Here is a 22,217-nt window from a genome sequence, read left to right as displayed (position 1 = left end):
AACTTTAAAAATTATATCAGATCCCATCAATGAATACAATTTGGGTAAATCATTTACCTCCATAAGGATTAAAAGTAAAATGAGTGTTATTAAGTTCTTTCACTAAGCAATCTAGGAATAAAAATGTATTTTAGAAAAATACACTATAAATTGTGAACTAGAACATTGAAATTTTGCTTCCATGTTAGAATCATTGTTTTAAAAATAGGTGCTTTATACATGAAGTCTGTTGCACAGCCTTGATATAAATTTTCTAAAGATTATCATGTTAAAACTGTAGTATTAGAATTTTATTTTTAATAAAAATAGTAAGACAAATCTCATTGAAGTTCCATGTCACAGGTCAGTCACAAAGAACTCTGGGCTAACATCCACATTCCCACCTCACCTAACCAGTGAATGGAAATAACTGAGGCCTGTACTCGTGACTCTTCTAATTTAGCCATCCTGGGAACAGCTTGTAAAGCAAACTAGTATAGGTCAAAACATGGGCGAGGCTGAGCTAATCAGAAACCGACAGCCACAGCATAAACAAGTTAAACTGTAAGGTTCCAAAGACTCCACCGCTGTGCTCACAGGCATTCTGAGAGTCCTGGTAAGATACTCACTCACCTTGAATCAGGGTGAATCATTCTTCCATAAAGATTTGACTTGAAGGCAAATGACAAAAGGGCGTAAAAGTTGTTCACAATACTAGTTAATACATAACTTATAAAGACAGACATGTTTTAAATCCTAGTGAACACATTTGACATACCACTGTTTTTTTATTTTGTTCAAGTTTTCTACTGGATGATCTAACCCACAAAAACAAGTATATTTTTCTTACAAAGTAAGGAAATAACAGAAAATGTTCCAAGTTCCTTCATGCAAAATTTCATTTCACTCAAATAAGAACTCTGTAAAGTAAGTTTTATTTAGTTCCATTTGTAGATCAACAAACCAATGACTAGAAAGGGCTTAATCACTGCATTATTAAATAAAATTTATTGTGACAATACTAAAAAACAGTACCATACAGGCAGTACCATATGCATAGCCAAAGTTCCAGACCAGTTTTCTCTTACATAGTACAGTGAGCTTTCTCAAAATATATACACCTTATATCTGTTAGAAAAACTTGCTTGTGTTAACTGACTGAAGTATTCAAATACTGCACTGGTCAACTTCCTATTCTTCCTCCCTCTAAAACTTTTTAAAAATAAAATATTAGCATTCTTTTGTTTAAAAACAGTTTTTTGGTGGATCACTAAAAAGTCCACAATTCAACTAAAGCAATTAACTTGACCTTCATTCCATAACTTGGCAGGCCAACACTTAGAAAAATAAAAACCAAGTAAATAGCTGTCAGTACAACAAAATTAGTGTTTAGCTTTTAAAACACTAGAATTTTTGTTGCATAGTTTGTTTCTTGAAGAGATTTCTCCAATTATATTCACTAAGAGGATCACTTCAAGTAAGAGTCAGCATGCTTAAAACTTGCTAAAATGTGAAAAATTACAGAGCAGAGATTAAAATATTGCTTGAAAGAAATATAAGTTTTCAGAAGCTTTATGTTGCTTAGCAAAGTGGTGCTTAGCAAATAGCAATGGGTTTATATATTTTAATTTACTACTCTTCTGTGGAAACAGAAAAGGTGGATAGTAGATGAAAGATACAGTCATTTTTAATGGAAGTGTAAAAAAAGTAATTCAAATAGTATAATCTTAAATATTTGTTTAGTTTTAGACTCTTGTCCAAGAGGCAACTGGCCAGCTAGCATTCTATCAAGCATTTCTCAAGCCTGATGTTTAGTATTGAACTTCAAAAACAAGAAGTATATAATCTTATATTTTTGTCAATATTTTATAGGTAAGGCATACATTTTATTATTAGCAAGACCTTAAAAAGAAAACATGACAGAAGGTGGGGCTTTAGTTTTTAAAAAACTTTCCAATGTTAGAAATTCTTAATAATTATAATTTTAAAATAGCAAGCAATAGTAAATCCTTTTTCTCCAAAAAAGAATGTTTAAAATGTGTATACCCAAAGTCTACATTAATTTTATAATATTAAAAGTTGAACTTCTTTAATCATAAAAACTTGTTCAAGGAATGACACTGAGAAAAGCTACTTTTATACTAAAGAATGATACCACAGAAAGCCCTTGAGAAGGAATAGAGAGGTAAGAATAAAAATTACAAATTATAATTTTAAGCATTTTAGCTGATAGGTAGAACTAACAGCTCCTTTAATCAACAAAATAAAAACTGATACAAAAGAAGAAAAAAATTGTGTAGCTATTTCATTCCTATCAAATATGCAAATTAATGATTAATGTCACAATCTCCAAAATAAAGATGGCCTACCCTAGACGTGATCCACTTGATAAGAACCAAGGCCAGACACCAGATCAATGTAATTCCCATTGGATCAATCAAAAGCCTGCTGCATTATCTCTCTTCTCTCCCAGTGAGCAATGAGTAAGAAAGACTTCTCTGGAGGCTGATAAATAACCAGCTGTCCGGAGGCAGAAGAGAGGGGGCACTGATTGCCATAAGCCTCAGGCAGCTGCTTCCCAACAGCGATCACCTGACCACTGTGAGAATGCAGGGCCCAGCCAGCCTTCTTGCCTGGCGCATGCCTAATATCACAATCCCGGTGCTGGGGCAGAATGGCTTCAGTTATGTTGGAAGAGGGGAAACTGACCTAACAATCTCACAAAATAGAGAAAAAAGTAGTCTCAGGCTGCAAAGGATTTTCAAAGAGTATTTGGCAGGACTAAAAATTTCCTCATTCTGCCTATACAGACCTGTGATGCTCTTGCATTTAGAAATATTAATGTATTTTACTTTTTTCAACTTCAACATCAAATTTCTTCAACTTTTTATTTCCTTTGGATTACTTTGTGAATGTCATAGGCTATCATAAATATTGCCTGTACTACTTATGTAATTCATTCATTTTGGGTTTATTGAAAAAGGCCAGTCTAATAGTGTATTTCCAAATAATTAAAAATGTTATTTTCAAACCCACTTGACAATGTAGTTTATAATATTTTTGTGCATGTTGTACTCTCATGACTAATAATGTGTGCCTCCACTCATTCATCTTCACGACCGCTCTTTGTGGCTAGCCCTATATAGGCAGTACGGCTAAGAAAAAGGACTTTGTCAAATTTTCAAGTATTCAACACGTATTAAGTTATCATTATGAGCAGATCCTGCTCTAAATAGCAAGGGTATAATCACTGAGGAAATGTAGACATGGCTCCCGACCTTGTGGCACACTGTAAATTCTACATTAATCAAATTATGTAAATAAACACAAAATTGCAACTGTAACAAGTACCAGGAAGAAGCAGGAACTGCCAAGGAAGCCTGGGTCTGATCTAGTTAAGACATAGGAACAACTTTCCAGAGTCACAGAAATGTCCCTGAGATGAAACATGAGGGGGCAAGATCATGAAATAGAGAGGAGGTACAATCCTGGTGCCAGGGCTAAGGAGTGAGGCAAAACCAAGCAGGGCAAGTATAAGACACAGAAAGAGTGGGGCAACTAGAAGGCAGAAAGGCAGGTCCTGATGGGGCTGCTGCAGCAGGGAACAGAAGTGGAACCTGTAGGGCCTCCTAGAACCCTTGTGAAAGTGTCTTGTCTTGTCCCTGCTAAAAAAGGTCAGTAGATTTTGATTTTAGAAAGAACACTCTGGTCAGTATAACTGGGAAGGGCTGGGGTTGGATGTGCGGTAAGGCAGCCACTGCAGAGATTCTGGAGAGAGATGACAAGATCTTGGACTGAATGAAGAAATAAATATTTGGGAGACAACAGTAGTCTTGAGGAGACAGTCATCTGAATACCCACAGTATACAAATGATGTACTGTGGGTACATTTTAATATTAAATAAGAGCCCAAAATAAATTAAATAATAATGTTATTTTCATCACCCAATCCTCAGCACAAAAAGTATACTCATAAGAAGTTAATTCTACATGTCAAAATGAAGTTTAAATTAATGTTCATGTCTAAATATTTTCCTAAACTGAAATCATTCATAACACATGGCCACAAAATTTTCACTTTTTCTACACAGCTAACAAACTGTGATATGCTAATCCCTGCATGAGTCCAGATAATGTTTTTATTTTGTCATGGACTGGGCTATGATACTATTGGGGCCTTTGATTACTCTGTTTCAATAAGGTTACAACAATCAAACATTCAGGATATTTATGAATGGGACACAGCAGCAGAGTGTATTTTAGCCCAACCCATAGGTGCGAGGCTGTACAGACAGGGCCAGTGGCTAGCAAGGACTTCAAGGTTACTCCCTGCCACTCTGGCCTGAGTTGCATACTACAAATCAGCTCTTTCCATAATGCTCAGCCCAGGAATGCTTCTCTTTTCACCTTTTTGTACTTCCCTTCCAATCAGTTGCTTAAATGGTGTTATATTTTGAGAACTAAATACAAGATTGCTATGTTATTTTTCATATAATAGTTAAATATTTTTATAGAGGTCTTTTTGGGTTTGTGGAAGTCCAAGAATCTGTATTTTCGCTGGGCGTGGTGGCGTACGCCTGTAATCCCAGCACTTGGGAGGCTAAGGCAGAAGGATTGCTCTGAGTTCCAGACCAGCCTGGGCTACATAGTGAGTTCCAGGTCAGTTTCAACTACATAGTGAGGCCCTGTCTCAAAAAACAAAACAAAACAAAACAAAAGAATCTGTATTTTCTTTCTTTTTATTTTCTTGTATTGGGGATCAGGCATCAAACCTAAGACTTTGCACTTGTGAGGCAGGTGCAGTGCCACTGCACTAAATCCCCAGCTCTCTGTATTTTCTTTTAGTCCAAAAGAGAAGGGAAAGAATTAAAATTGAGCTTTAGAGTGAAAAGGAGATCGTTTATGAAAGTAAGTCCCCAAAGGTTCTCTCATTTATTTTTTGTAGTGTTGAGGATTGAACCTAGGGCCTCACATATACAAGGCGAGTATGTTGCCACTGAGCTCCACCTCCAGCCTCAGTTCTCTAATTTAAATGAATTTCTATGGAGATTATTTTTTATCATCTCAAAACTCTACTGGTCTTGAAGATGAAAGCCTACAACCTATTTTTTTCCTGCCATGAGCTGAGTGACCCCGGGAAAAATCCATCTTATTTTACCATATTTTTCTCTCCTTCATGGGAGTTAAATGATATCAGTATTTATATCATAAAAATAGATGGCCCATGGTGGACTCTGTATCAATTCTTGCAAACTTCTTAAAAATACTTAAAGAAGATAATGTCCTCACTGCTGCAGTTTCACCTTAACTCTGGGCCTAACTGCACTCACATACTCATCCTCTGGGCAAACTTGCACTGGGCTTGTTGAGAGCCTGAGAAACCTCTGAGCCCTGGTAGGTACACACTCTTGATTTTCATTTCTCATATTAGCTAGTGGGTTCATTTCCTAGGAAGATTACCCCAATATTTACTTCGTAAGTTTCTACTATACATCTAACACTGTAATACAGATATAACCAAGAAAAATCCTCTCAGATCAAAAATGTCCCATTTGAACAGAAATAGCTATTTAGTTTATATTTAAATTCAAAGGGACCTCATTGCCAAAGACATATTTACATTACTCAAATCTTACAAAATCTCAGTCAATACATTTTTCTTAAATATGCTTAACCTTATCATCATGAAACTAACAACTTTAAAATCTTTTTCTTATTTTAAGATACAATAATACTAATGTATTTGGGTAAGTTCTAATGCTTTTCTTAATAAAATGATTTTCAATAAGATAAAACAAAGGCTGTTATCAAATTAATTGCCTCTTTTACACTAATAATAAATGTACTCTTTTACATTAATTGCTTTAAGTGTCTCAAATTCTTAGTAAAATATGACAGGTTTACAATAAATTCCAGAAAAATTAGTACTAAACTTTCAAAAAAGAATTTTATACTCTAATAAGAAAGTATAAGACTTTATCTTTCTGGGATAAATAAGGCTAATACAGTATTTGAAAACCTAAGTTAAAACCAGACCTCACCATTTTGCATGTGATCAATAGAAAAAAGGTATGACTTTGATAACTGTTTCTTAGAAAAGTAACCCAAGAGCAAATTTTATCCGTTGGACTCTCTGTCATCCACAGGACATCTGTCAATCTTGGCAGTAGCCTTCAGCTATCCATACAGAGACTCAGCATGTCCCGCTCTTGACCAAATTAGGCTAACCTCATCTACATTGACATCAGTGTCTATAATTTTGGAATCCCATGGATAGAAATAGCCTATTACAGTTTTTTTTTTACAAATGTAGTGTCTGTAGAAAACTACAGAAAAATTTATGATAGAAAAAATTGGAATACTTTAGTAAAAACCTTTCAATTGTGCTTTTTTTCACCTTGAATACCAGCCTACATTAATAACAAATAAATCAGAGTGGAATTCTGATTTGGTTCTTTTTCTAAAAACCAGAGCTTATTTTTCAAATGGTATGAATTTCAAGAGATATAAAATGGAGACAAAAGTCAGACTTCCATTAACAACAACAACAACAATTACTTAAAAGCTATGATAAAACAACAGCTTTACCACTCCATTAAGATCTAATGTCATGTAGACTTAAGAGCTCTGAATTCTTTTTTCTCATACAGTATTTGATGTCAACAGCCATGTGAGTCCTCCTAGTATGAAGGAAATAATAAAAGCACCTTGACATTTTACAAATATTTAAGTCTTCCAAAAAAACACCATCATGATGCCAAGAGAACTAAGAGGCTTGCTTGTTTAGCTATAACATTTCAAAAAGTATGCAAAAGTAGAAAATTGTCACAAAACATAACAGCAAAGGTGGGACAGGCATTCTGTAAGCAGAAAGGCTACTAGTATGCTGTATGAAGAGAATGTCACAGATCAAGGCACCTTAATTTCAGCAAGGATGCACATAAAGTCTCTGGTGACATTCTCAAGAAGAGCAAAACGATCTCCATAACACAATTAGGAAGACTTCCAGCTGACCAAACCAGCATGCCCAGAGATAACAGTACTTGATGTTGAACTAGAGGATGAATTCTGGAGGTAACTAACAGAATGCTACATGTGACCTTTTCTTATTCCAGTTTATTTCCTGGCACAGAGAGCAGACAAAAGCATGTCAAATCTACAAATAAAACACAGTACACCAGTATGCTGAACTAAAAAGCTGAAAAAAAATGCTTGCATTTCAACATAAAATAGTGTAAGGATATAACAAAGAAAACAGGCTTTAAAATTTGGGCCCTTTTAAAATGTTGTATGTGTGTTAAGAGACATTCTCACTATGTTGCCTAGGCTGGCCTTGAAGACCCTGGGCTCAAGGGATCCTCTTGCCTCAGCCTCCCAAATAGCTGGATCTATAAGCATGCTCCATACACCTTGCTAAAATTTTAGGACTTTTAAATTTCTTTTAATAAAAAATAATTAAGTGAAGGCAATCTTAGGAGGCATTAAGAATGAGATGAGTATATAAAGCAGGGATGTAATACTGTCCTTAATACAAGTCACATTTAGAAGGCTGGATTCACGTCTGCATAGTACAGCAGAAGATACATATATACTAGACAGATAAAAATGAAGAACAGTTTTACAATCGAGATGCTTAAGGCAAAAAAAAAATTTCAAAGCAGAACAAAACAGGTATTAAAAATGGCTATACAATAAAATACCTTGAAAGTAATTTAATCCTTTAAAATTACAGAAGGCAGAAATGGGAACTACAAGAGAAGTTTATGGAAAATAGAATTTGATGCATTATTACTACAGTTTCTAACAACTTTCTCCAATTACAACTGTGTAATCTAAAAGGAGCTGCCTCACACCAGCTTCTGTCAAGCAGCGTGTGGAACAGTCTAGAACAAATGACCTTCAAGGTCTCTACTGATTCAAAGACTGTTCATAATTGACAGTTCATAAGTGCTTGTGGGCCAACAATTTTAATTTTAAACTTAAGGCAAACATGTACAAAATTCATGACAAGTAACCTTAAAATAAAATGCAATCACTCACAACCCTGTGAAATAAAAACTAGAAATATTTTCTATAAATAAAAAATAAAATTATCACTAATATATTCTAATTTAATAATTAAAGATTTCTTTCTAAGAAAGATACTATTATTAAAAGCTATTCAATGGAAAGGTGTATCTACCACCACATCCCACATGAAACCTAGCCACACTTAATTCTTTTTTTTTTTCTTTTTTGGTACTGGGGATTGAACTCGGGTCCTTGCGCTTGCAAGGCAGGCCAAGAGCCACACTTAATTTTTCTTTTTTTGGTACTGGGGATTGAACTCGGGTCCTTGCGCTTGCAAGGCAGGCCACCGAACCGCTGAGCTAAATCCCTGGCCCCCACACTTAATTCTTGAAATGTGCCATAACAACTAAGGGGTTGCTGGTGCTTATCTTGAAAGATACTTTTTTGGGGTGGGTACTGGGGACGGAATTCAGGATCTTGCACTTGCAAGGCAGACACAGTGTGACTGAGCTAAATCCCTTGCCCCCTTGAAAGATACTTTTTAACAATACTTATTTGTATGTTAGGAAAAAAAAAACCCCAAATTTTCCTCTAAAAATAGTATCATGAAGTAACCACTATTTGTAGATAAGTATGTATTAATATGTTCATAATTTAGATGCTAAAGAAGAAAAATACTAATCTCTGCACATAAGGACCAATTTTAAAAGGAAATGGAACACAGATGGCAACTGCTACAATTTCCAAACTAATCAGAGAAGCACAAAAATTCCTAAATATTCTTGAGGCACACTGAATTGAATGACATTTTGTTTCCACATACAATAGTTGAAAGAAAAGAGACTGATTTTTGAAATCTTCACTGTGTTAGGCATTGGGGATACAATGTAAACAAGTAATTACAGGTACAAGCAAGGGTCAGGTGCAATGAATTATTCTTCTTCTTATTATTATTTTTTGGGGGTACTGGGGATCGAATTCCAGACCTTGTGCTTGTGAGGCAGGTAGCAGAATCACTGAGCTAAATCCCCAGCCCTGGGTGCAATGAGAATTTCAAGTACAACATCCACCTCAGATTTGGTAGCCTCAAGGAAAACTATAAGGAAAAGGTGACATGTAATACGACCTTTAAATAATGAGTGTCTTGCAGGTACAAAAGGTTGGGGGAAAAGCTCCAGGAAGAAAAAGCACTGTGTGCAAATTATGAGACGTGAGTTAAATGTTGGACAATTAAAATACAAACAAGGTTCAATAATTTATAGGAACCAGGTACTGGACTAACACTCCCATTATAAATAACTACAAAGTTAGGCTTTTAATATGAAAATATGAAGCAATGTTTCCAGAATTTAATAAACAAGTGCAGGGCTCTGATACTTAAAGAGAAGTGGGTAAAAAACCCCAAGGTGAGTCCTATGATTTCCTAAGTTTCTGCCTGTAGGGTGGCCAAAACCTCAGATGTAGATCAGGAAGTCCTGCAGCACACAAGTTTCACGAGTGCTGAGGCAGAAACTAGAGTTAACTGAGTCTGAGGCACCTGGAGTTTGTAGGGCTGAGTAAGAGAAAAGAGAAAGCTATGGAGACAATGAGCTCTAGAAGTCTGAAGGTGGGTCCTCTTGGATCTGTGGTTGAATATGAAGCAGGGCATATGCACAGCGAGGCTCCACAAGACCAGGAAAAAGATAACTACCAGACAAAAACAATCAGAGGAAAAAGGCAACAATAAGTCTCAGCCAACCACGTATAAAGGCATTCAGAACACCTGGGTCATTTTATGGACTACTTTACCTTACACAAGCCATACCTTAAAAGTTATCAAATCTTATTAGCATCTATGTAGTTCTAACAGTCAGCATCATTCTAGACCCACACTAACAAAGCTTATAAACTTAGGAGAATCAGATAAATTTGCAAGTAATTACTTGCTTTCTAGATCAAAATTTAACATGCTTTTAAGGATGATGAATCAAAATTTATAACTTAGGACAGAAAACAACCCCAAAATGATCAAGATAATGGAGTTAGTAGATAAAATCTAAAAATGTTATGATAATAGGCCAGGAGTTTATTGTTACTGTTATACAAAAGTTTATACTGTTGTCGTATTTGTTTATTTACATGGTTACCCTCTGCACTATACTCTTCAAACACAAAATTTCTTATGCAATCTGATCTCAATCTCCAGCCTTATCAAAGTACTCAGCTCATAGCAAGTACTCAAACAATTTAAGTGTACAATAACTCCCTGACTTAAGAATAAGTTCCATTCTGGGAGAATGTTTGTAGTTGGATTCATTCATAATCTGATAAAGTGAATCTTATACAGTACACATATGAATCTTATATGTACACCTGTGAAAGTTTAAAACTTGAATGTTCATAACTTGGGGACTTACACTGTATTTATATTTCTCAAAGCAATAAATTGGACAGAGCTGGGTGTGGTGGTGCACTCCTGTAAACCCAGCACTTAGGAGGCTGAGGCAGGAGAATTGCTGTGAGTTCGAGACCAGCCTGGGCTACATAGTGAGTTCCAGGTCCGTCTCAACTACATGGTGAAACCCTGTCTCAAACAAAACAAAACAAAACAACAACAACAACAACAAAACAAATAAACTGGACATAGTTAAAAACCTGTAATAGGACATTAATATTTTAACGACATGCAGAGATGTTTCATAGCACTAATGATTTTTCTGGTTTTCCTTAAATTTCTTGGGTATATTTGATCAGAAACAGAGATGTAAAAGTATAAAATAATTGAAAGATAATTTTAAAATCAGCATTGTTAAGGTATAATTGACACACTAAAATTCAGAAGTTTTAAGGTATAATTCAGTGAATTTTGATGAGTAAGTACAGTCTTACAATAATCATAATATAAAACTTTCCATTTTTCTACTCCCTTGGTGGCCAATCTTTTTTGATTCTCAAGTCTAGTAAGCATCAACCTTCTCTGTAACTATAATTTTGCCATTTATAGAATTTAATAAAAATGGAATCACAGAGTATGTGATTTGAACATCTGCTTTATTTCATTTAACATAATGCTCTTAAGATTAATTACCTCATACTGACAGTTCATTATTTTGTCATTTTATGATGTTTTAGTGATTGATATGTAAGATTTTTTTTGATTATGATAAATGAGGTGGATATAAATATTTAAAAATAATACTATAAATATATCCAAAGATTTAAAGGAAAACATGAACACAATGAAAAAAATTCTAACTTACAACTACTCCTGTTCAACACAATTTTCAAAACATTAGCCGAGGAAGAAGTAGTAGATCACTCCTTGAAGATGATGCGATCCTCTAATTATAAGACCCACAGTGCCAATAAAAGGTACTGAGAATTAATAATCAAATACAGCAATGTAGCAGGATACAAAATCAATACCCAAAAATCAATACCTTTCCTATCCACTAATAATGAACTCACCAAGAAAGAAATTAGGAAAAAAATACAATTCACAGTAACATTAAGAAAGATTAAATACTCAGGAACTAAGCTAATCTAAGAAATGAAAGACGTCTATAATGAAAACTACATCATTCTAAAAAAGGATATTGAGGAGGATATCAGAAAATGGAAAGAAATCTCCTGTTTCTGGATACACAGAATCTATACAGTCTAAACAGCCATACTTCCAAAAGTGATACACAGATTTAACACTATCTCAATGAAAATATCAACAGCATACCTCACAGATCTAGAGAAACAATCCAAAAATTCATGTGACACTAGAAGAGACTCAGAATAGCAAAAGCAATTCTGAGTAACAACAGCAAAGAGGAGACCTCACAATCTCAGATTTGAAGTTATATTACAAAGCTATGGTAATAAAAACATCATGATACTGGCACAAAAACAGACATGTAGATCAATGGAACAGAACAGAGGATTCAGAAACAATACCAGACACATTCAACTATGTCATCTTTGACTAAGGGGCCAAAAATGTACATTGGATTAAAGATAGCCTCTTTTATAAACAGTGCTAAGAAAACAGGATAGCTATATGCAGAAGATTAAGTCTACAGCCATATATCTCACCATGTACTAAACTAAAATCAATATAAAGATCTCAATATTAAAATACAAACAAATTACTAAAAGATAAAATGCATAACACTCTTGACACAGGCATAGACAAGGACTTTCTGAACAGAACCCCAGTGGCACAAGAAATAATACCTGGAATAACAAATGGGATTATATCAAATTAAAAAGTTTTTGTACAACTAAAGAAAACAACAGAGTGAAATGGCATCTTACAGAATGGGAAAAACATTTGCAATCTATTCCTTGATTAGAGGACTAAAATATAGAATATATATAAAGAACTAAAAAAATTAGACTTCTCAAAATAAAAAACCCAATCATAAAATGTGCAAGCAAAATGAACAGACACTTCTCAGAAAAAGTACAGATGGACAAAATACATGAAAAAAGTTTAATATCACTCACCATCAAAGAAATGCACATTAAAACAATACTGAAATACCATCTTACTTCAGAAATGGCTATCACCAAGAAGTCAAATAATAACAAGTGTCAGTAAGGCTGTGGGCAAAAAGAAACCCTTCTACAATGTTGGAGGAAATGTGAACTAGTACAACCTCTAAGGAGATCATTACAAAGAATCCTCAAACAATTCAAATAGAAATTACACTTGACACAGCTATTCCCCCCTTAGGTCTCTTCCCAAGAGGTAAAGTCATCATATTACAATGAAACATGCATACCCATGTTTAAAACAGAACAATTTATAATAGCTAAAGGTTTAAAACAATTTATGTAACAGCAGATACCCATTCAATAGATGAATGAAGAAAATACAGTATTTATACATGATGGATTACTGTGTTGCCATACAGAAGGATACATTTGAGGTATTTGCAAGTAAACGGATATATCTCACGACCATACTATTATGTCAAATAAATGAGATACACAAGTTTAAATACTTCATGGTTTCTCTTATTTAAGAAATCCAAAATATAAATAAAGAGCAAAATAAAATACAGGTAATATAAGTAGGAAGATCTCCTTCAAATGGGAAGGGAAACAACAGTTGGAGCGAGCAGAGAGAGACAGATAGATGGAAGGGAAAGGTGATAAAAAAAGAAATAAGATGAGTTATGTACATGTACAAACTCCCCCATGATAAATGTGATCATAATGTTTTTGTTTTGTTTATTTGCAACAGGGTCTCAATGTATTTGTATTTGAGACTGAACTGGAACTCACTATGTAGCCCAGGCTGGTCTCAAACTCAGGGATTCTCCTGCCTCAGCCTTCCCAGTGCTGGGATTATAGGCATGCGCTACCATACCCAGATAAATATCATCATTATGTACTCAAAAATGTAGTAATGAATAATAAATAAAATTAAAGACGGAAAAGAACAAAAGAAATAATGGGTTATCTCTAGCTAAAAGATATAAAATCTAAAATTTAAAAAATTAACAGTGGGGTTTAAAAGCAGATAAAAGTTTAGAAAATAATTAGAAATCACCTAAACTGATATATAGCAGAGAAAGAAAAGGAAAAAAAAAAAGAGAGTAAGAGAAGGGGAGAAAACAAAAATGATTGGTATCAAGTGGTCTCATTCAGAGTAACTGGAGTACAAAAATGAAAAGGTAGCAAATATGCTTGAAGCAATAAAGGTAAAAAAATTTCTCATAAAAGTTATCAATCCCTGTATCAAAGTAGCTCAATGAATTCTACCAGGAAAACACAAAGAAATCGAAAACTATATCAAAATACATAAAAATCAAATTGCTGAAAACCAACTAATACCAAGGAAAGAAAAGGCTCAGATCCATGCAATTAGGAATGAAAATGGGGAAATCACAACAGATCCAACAGAAATCCAGAGGCTAGTCAATACCTACTTTGAGAACCTGTACTCTAACAAAATGGAAAACACAGAAAAAATGGACAGATTTTTAGATACTTATGAATTACCAAGTTAAACGAAGAAGATAAAAACATTTTAAACACCCCAACTGCAATCAATGAAATTGAAAATGTAATGAAGAACTTGCCAACAAAGAAAAGCCCAGGTCCTGATGGATTCACTGCTGAATTTTACAAGACATTTAGAGAACTACTGTCATTACTCTTCAAACTTTTCAATGAAATTGAAAGGGAATCAATACTTCCAAATTCATTCCTGGAAGCAAGTTTCACTTTGATTCCCAAACCAGGGAAAGACGCAACTAAAAAAGAGAACTACAGGCCAATCTCCTTAATGAATATAGATGCAAAAATTCTTAATAAGATACTAATAGCAAACAGAATTCAGAGGATCATTAAGAAGATCATACATCCTGAACAAGTCAGATTTATTCCAGGGATGCAAGGATGGTTCAACATACATAAGTCATTAAATGTAATATACTATATTAACAGAGTCAAGGACAAAAAATCATACGATTCTCTCAATAGATGCAGAAAAAGCATTTGACAAAATTCAACACCCATTCATGATAAAAAAAACCCTGCAAAAAATTGGAATACATGGTCTTTATCTCAACTCAATAAAGGCTATCTATGAAAAACCAATAGCCAACATCATATTAAATGGCCAAAAACTGAAAACCTTCACATTAAAATTAGGAACAAGACAAGGGTGCCCACTATCACCACTCCTCTTCGATATAGTTCTGGAAACATTAGCCTTGGCAATTAAACAAGAGAAAAAAAATTAAAGCAATAAAGACAGGAAAGGTAGAAGTTAAATTGTCATTATTTGCTGATGATATGATACTCTACATTGAAGACCCAAAAACTCTACCAAAAGACTTCTAGACTTAATTGACACTTTTAGCAGAGTAGCTGGATACAAGGTCAACACCCAAAAATCAATAGCTTTCTTGTACGCAAATAACAGACTCACTGAATGAGAAATTAGGGAAACAATTCCTTTCACAAGAGCATCCAAAAAAATGAAGTATCTAGGGATCAATCTAACAAAAGAAGCAAAAGACCTCTACACTGAAAACTAAAGCACTCTGAAAAAAGAGATCGAAGAGGATATAAGAAAATGGAAAGATATCACCTGCTCCTGGGTAGGAAGAATCAACATAGTGAAAATGGCCATGCTACCAAAACTGCTATACAGATTCAATGCAATTTCAATTGAAATTCCAACACTATATTTCACAGAACTAGGAAAAAGAATCCAAAAATTCATTTGGAACCAGAAGAGACCTAGAATAGCAAAAGCCATCCTAGGCAACAGACACATGGCAGCAGGTATAACAATTCCCAGTTTGAAACTATACTAAAAAGTCACTGTGATAAAAACAGCATGGTACTGGCAAAGAAACAGGCCTGAGGATCAGTGGAACAGACTGGAAGACACAAAAAGAACTCCAGATGTACTCAGCTACTTTATCTTTGACAAAGGAGCTGACCATGCCCACTGGAGGAAAGATAGCCTCTTTAATAAATGGTGTTGGAAAAACTGGATCTCAACCTGCAAAGATTAAAACTAGACCCTTATCTTTTACCATGCACTAAACTGAAATCCAAGTGGATTAAAGATCTAAATATTAAAACAGAAACACTAAACTTGCTGGAAGATAAATTAGGCAGAACTCTTGAAGACACTGGAATAGGAAAAGACTTTATGAACAAATCCTCAGTAGCATGGGAACTAGCAGAAAGAATCAGCAACTGGGATCTCATCTTATTGAAAAGCTTCTGCACTGCAAAAGAAACCATCAACAGAACTAAGAGACAACCTACAATGTGGGTAAAAATTTTTACCAGCTGCTCCTCAGACAAAGGACTATTATGTAGAATATATAAAGAAAACAAATATATAAACAAAACAATCAGGCCTCCGAAATATAACCCAATTCAAAAATAGGCATCTGACATGAACAGACATTTATCAGACAAAGAAGTAAAAGCAGCAAATAAATATATGAAACAATGTTCCACATCACTGGTCATTCGAGAGACGCAGATGAAAAAAACACTGAGATTCCACCTCACCCCACAAAGAAGGGCTGCTACCAAGAAATCACACAATAACAAATGTTGGCGGGGTTGTGGGAAGAAAGGAACCCTCTCCATTGTTGGTGGGAGTGCAGGTTGGTACAACCACTATGGAAATCAATATGGAGATACCTCAAAGAGCTGGGACTAGAGGCTCTATTTGACCCAGCCATCCCTCTTCTGGGTATGTTTCCAAAAGAATTAAAAGAATCACACCAGAGTGATATATGCACACCCATGTTTAGAGCAGCACACTTTATAATAGCTAAAACTTGGAAACAGCCCATTTGCCCATCAGTTGGAGATTGCATAAGGAAGATGTGGTTTTTCTATAAAGTGGAATACTACTCAGCCATAAAGAATGGGAAATTAGGCTCATTCATAGGAAAATGGATGCATACTGAGGATATACTCCTAAGTGAAATAAATAAGTCACACGTGTAAATACCGAATAGTTTCTCTGGTGTGAATAAATTATAATAGCACATAAGATCCTAATGAGATAACTGATATTGTGAAATGGGAAGAAAAGGGCTAAAGGTGTAGGGAAAGTGGCAAGGGTAGGGGAAAGGTAATAAGGGAAAAGAAAAAATATGACAAAATGAAAAAATAGAAATAAAGTGTTTGTAAATGGGAACGGGAGAAGGTGGTGAAGAGAGGGTAGGGACAAGGGGAAAAAATGAGAACCAAGACTACCTGTCATGTAAAGGTACAAGATCCCAATAATGAATGTAACTGTACTGTATACCTAAAATGTACCAATAAACTCAATAAAAGAAAAAAAACAAGTAATACCAAAACAAGTCAATGATATAATAAAAAAAAAGAGATCAATATCCCTTATAAACATATATACAAAGCTGGGTATGTAGCAGCTCAATGGTAGAGCTTGCCTACATAGCATGGACCAGGCCTGAGGTTTAATCTACAGTACGGAAAAACAAAACAACAACCACAATGAAACAAATAATTGAAAGATGGACTTTCCAGGAAGATGGCAGAGAAATAGGGAGAAACAAATCAATCTCTCCAAGATTCAGAATTGAGACATTGGAAAATAAAATTGGAAATAAAAGAAGGAAGGAGGTGGATCTCCAGGATGCAGGATTGTTCTGAAGGGAAATTAGAGCCCACAGAGAATGTGAAGAAACAGACCATGACACAGAGAAAAGGAAGGGGCAATCTGCACTTTCCCTCTGGGTCCAGGTTCCTGGCTATGGCAAGAGAAAGGAAGATCAAGTCAACAGAGACACAGTGAAAGTGGATGACTAGAGGCCTTCAGGGAGACATGCACCAGTACAATGGAGCATACGATGCTATACACTATAACATTCAGTGAGTGACTCCAGCCCAAGTTCCTGCAGTGGCCCCTGGACACTGTGATTGGTAGGACACCATTTTAGGGAGGGGCCAACTGAACCCAAGACTCAGAGCAGCTGGGGGCGGCTTCATTTTAGGGCTGTCAATGTCAAACTCCCACAGTGACTGGGTGAGGGACAACCATGGGAGACATGTAGGGTCAGGGAGTCCTGGGTCAGTCAGGCAAGACACTCAGAGTGTTATAAACTAAACAGCTCATGCTCTAAACCCTTAACCAAAGGCCAGGCTCAGCATGAACTTCTATGGATTTGAAAGTACTGTAGCAGAACCAGCATCCTGTCCTAATCCTATTGCAGGCTTGCTGAGATTATCTAGCATGGATCTGGTTTCTGACTACCTACTTTATCTACCAGTGAGAGCAGTTACATTCTGAATTGGACACTAACACAAAACTGTAGACTCTAGAAAATAACCACAGGCTTGAAATCACAGACAAATTTTTAATATTTTTCTGTTCACTTTGTTTTATTATTTTTGGGTATTTGTGTGTGTGTGTGTGTGTGTGTGTGTGTGTGTGTGTATGTGTGTGACTGTGACATTAGTTTTGTGTTGTGCTGTTATGTTCTTGCTTTTTCTTTTTTTTCCTTCTTTCTTTCCTCCAGTCTTCTTCAACATTTTTCTAAGGCCTAGGTAATGTTCCTTTGTCCTTAAGCCCTGCTTCTAATCTCCTTTTATTTTTCCAGTTTTGCTCTTATTCCTTTTAAATTTTCTCTCCAGAGGGTAAAAATCACTCTATTGAGTGGATATTTATTGCATATAATTTTCTGATGTCTTATATAACTATAAATTTTATACCTATAGTTAAAGGTGGCAAAGTTACCATAGATAGATTGTCATTTTCTAGTCTATGCTTCATGCTATTGTTATTACTTATTGTACTACTTTACCCAGGGTAACATAGTTCTCATGATACAAGGAAGTAGATCTTCCTTGTACACCCATATATAGATTGTCTGGGGATCATATGCAATACTATAGTCAATTATCAAATAACTGGGTACTAGGCCAAACAGTCTTTCATCGCTAATATATTGAACAGGCAGGATCCTGGGACAAACTAGGAAACCAAAAGCCAGCTACATGTAGAACACATCTCCAAAAAATAGTCATTTCTTAAAGAGGTCTGGATACGAGTAATAAAGCTACCTACTTACTGTAAACAATTTAAAAGCTCAAATGCAGAAAACAAATGAACCAGAACCACAACAAAAACAGAACATGAAAAAACATGGAAGCAAGATGCAAACCACAACCCTCACTCACTCAAGGCAAATCAAGGTGGCATTGAGATGTAAGAGAACAAAAGCCACCCAGCTGAATTCTCTGAAATGGTAGCAGTGAAAGTAACAACAAGAGATCAATAAGTCTCTTGACAAAAACATAACAAAGACAATTAAAAAGATGACCACAGTGAAGGAAATGATTAGTGAGTATAGAGAGAATACAGAGTTTTTTAAAAACAGAGGAGTTTAGGAATGACATACAAACCTTGAGTGCCCAACATAGGAAAGAACTGGATTACATAAATCATATTCCAATACAAATCCAGGAGACTAAAAAATTTACTGGTAGAGTACACACCAGAGCTCACCAATGTGAAGATAGAATATCAGGCCTGGAAGACACGGTTGTAGTTGGTGATCATCAAATGAAAAACCTCTTAAAAATATCAAGGAACCATCAAAACTCAATCCAACAGCTACCAGATGATCCAAAGCAGACTAATATAAGATTAATTGGAGTCAATAAAGAATCAGAAGATAGCACAAAGGGCACAGAAAACCTGTACACAGAAGTGGTAGCAAAAAATATTCAAAGCATTAAGAAAGAATCTGAGATACAGATATGTGAGGCATACAAAAACCCAATTAGACAAGATCAGAAAAAAAGAATATTCAACAAGGCATATAATAGTAGAGATGTTAGAAATTCAACACAAAGAAAGAATATTAAAAACTGGTAGAGAAAACAAACAAATCACCTATAAAAGAAAATCCACAGAATCACAGCAGACTTTTCAACACAAAATCTTAGGTCAAGGAGAGTTGGAGTGAAGCATTTCAAAGTCTAAAAGAAAACCACCAACAACCCAGATTGATATATCCCACAAAATTATCTTTCAAAGTTGATGGAGAAATAAGATACTTCCAAAATAAAGAAAACTTGGAAGAAATTTATGACCATCAAACCAACACTCTAAAAAGTTCTGAAGGGCATTCTAGAAGAAGACAAAGAAGACAAAAATTTCAAGAATTCCAATAGAATGAGTTTGCTATGCAAGGCAAGCAGTTAAATACAAGGGAAAGAAAGTGAAACAGCAGGAAAAGAATAATACACCAAGAATAAGACAATACATATCAGTTATAACCATCAATGTGAATGGTCTCAATTTACCAATCAAAGGAAGGAGACTGAGTAAATGGATCAAGAAATAAGATCCAATAATATGATGCATACAAGAAACACATTTAACTTAAAAAGAAGCTCACAGAATGAAAGTCGAAAAACAGAAAACAATACTCAATGTAAGAGGAACCCCCAAAAAAGTAGGGGTACCTATTCATCTTGCAGACAAAGGAGAGACAAAGAAGGTCACTATATATTTAGTGTTAAGGGAACAATCCAAGAGGAAGAGATAAATCATAAATATGGATATATATGCACCAAAGACTGCCATACTCAACTATATAAAACAAACACTAATAGTCATTTCTTAAAGAGGTTCATAGAACATGCTTATTTACAAAGGAACTGAAATTATCTCACACATACCATCAGATCACAGTGCAGTGAAACTGGAAATCAATGGCAAAAGAAACTGCATAAACAAATGGAAATTAGAAAACACTGTACTGAACAACCAATGGGTCACAGATGAAACTAAAGAAGAAATTAAGAAGCTTCTGCAATTAAACAAGAATCCCAATAAGACAATGAAAGCAGTTTTATGAGGGAAATTTTTGGTGGTGAATTCCTACATCAGGCAGAGAGAGCTCAAATAAATAACTTAATGTTGAACTTTGAGGTTCTCAAAAAGAAGAACAAGCTAAACCCAAAGTGTGTATGATGAAAGAAATTTTAAAGATCAGAGCATAAATTAATGCAACTGAGACAACGAAAAAAAAAAACCCTACAAAGAATCAATGAATCAGAATTGGTTCCGTGACAGACTATATAAAATACACAAGCCCTTACCAAACCTGATCCAAAAAAAAGGAAAGAAAAGCCCTAAATCTAAAAAATTAGGAATGAAAAGGGTGAAATCATTTCAGATCCTGCAGAAATCCAGAAGATTATCCATACCTACTGAAACTATACTCTAAAAACATGGAAAACTCAGAAGAAATAGACAGATTCCTAGATACATATGAATTACCAACCTTGAATCAAGAACATATAAAAATTCTAAATAATCCAGTATCAGTGAAATTGAAGTAATAATAATTTTAAAAAACCGCAACAAAGAAAAGCCCAGGTCCTGACAGATTTACAACTCAATTTTATAAGAAATTTAGAGAGGGTGTAATGCCACTATTTCTCAAATTCTATTGAAATTGAAAAAATAGCACTACTTCTAAACTCACTGCTAGAAGTAAGCATTGCCCTGATACCAAAACCAAAGAAGAATCCAATCACAAGAGAACTGCAGGCCAATCTCCTTAACCAATATAGATGCAAAATCCTCAATAAGATACAGGAAAACAGCAGAGCAAAGGGCTGCGGATGTAGCTCAGTGGCAGCACCTGTCAGGCAAGTACAAGGCCCCTAATTTGATTCCTAGTTAAAAAAAAAAATACAGCCAATCATAAAGAAGATTATACAAAAGGACCAAGTAGGATTCATTCCAAGAATATAGGAATGGTTCAACATAAGCAAATCAATAAATGTAATACACCACATTAACAGAACCAAGGACAAAAACCACACCATCATCTCAACAGACTCAGAAAAAGCACTTGACAAAGACCAACACCCATTCATCCAACAGAAAAATCTCAATGTGATAAAAGCCATCTATGACAAGCCAACAGCCAATATCATACTAAATTGTCAAAAACTGAAAGCTTCCATTCTAAAATCAGAAATAAGACAAGGATGCCCATGATCACCACTTCTATTCAATATACTTCTGGAAACATTTGCAAGAACAATTAGGCAAGAGAAAGAAATGCAATGAATATAGACAGGAAAGGAAGAAGTTATATTACCATTATTTGCTGATAACATGATACTCTACATAGAAGACCTCAAAAACTACACCAAAAGACTGCTAGATTTAATAACCAAATTTGGTAGCATAGCAGGATATAAAGACAACACTCAACAATCAATAGTATTCCTGTAATGAATAACAAATTCATTAAGAGAGAAATTAGAGAAACAACACCTACTCAAAAAAAAAAATGAAATACTTAGGAATCAAGCTAATAAAGAAAGTGAAAGACCTATACATTGAAACCACAGTACTCTGAAAAGGATATTCAAGAGGATATCAGAAAATGGAAAGATATTCCCTGTTCTTGGAAAGGCAGAACAAATACAGTAAAAGTGGTTATACTTCCAAAACTGTTTTACAGATCAAAACACCAACAGCATACTCACAGAACTAGGGAAAACAATTGTAAAACTCATATGAAACCAGAAGAGACCTAGAATAGCAAAAACAATTTTGGGGAACAGAGGCAAGGTAGGGGGCAAGAGAGGGGCAAGGCAGGGGCATCACAAGTCCTATTTGAAGTTATACTACAAAGACACAGTGATAAAAACAGCATGGACTGGCAAAAAAAAAAAAAAAGTCCTAAAGATCAATGGAACAGATCAGAATA

The 22,217-nt window shown here is 35.0% G+C and overlaps 1 protein-coding gene across 3 annotated transcripts in view; it reads right to left on the bottom strand.

The window, feature by feature from the left end:
* Pde7a (phosphodiesterase 7A) overlaps positions 1–22,217 on the bottom strand; it is a 167,337-nt gene that overhangs the window by 87,631 nt on the left and 57,489 nt on the right. Inside the window, exon 1 of one of the 3 annotated variants that reach the window (XM_019205624.2) lies at positions 2,349–2,430. The exons of the other annotated variants lie outside the window; for them this stretch is intronic. Within the exon in view, the coding sequence (XP_019061169.1) occupies positions 2,349–2,408 (60 nt within the window). The 5' untranslated portion in view covers positions 2,409–2,430. Of the gene's footprint in view, positions 1–2,348; positions 2,431–22,217 lie in introns of those variants that run through there. 3 annotated transcript variants of the gene reach the window in all.

This window comes from Fukomys damarensis, unplaced genomic scaffold (assembly GCF_012274545.1).
Source record: "Fukomys damarensis isolate Sample0158 unplaced genomic scaffold, DMR_v1.0_HiC HiC_scaffold_5, whole genome shotgun sequence".
NCBI lineage: Eukaryota > Metazoa > Chordata > Mammalia > Rodentia > Bathyergidae > Fukomys > Fukomys damarensis.
This window is presented reverse-complemented; position numbering and strand designations above follow the sequence as displayed.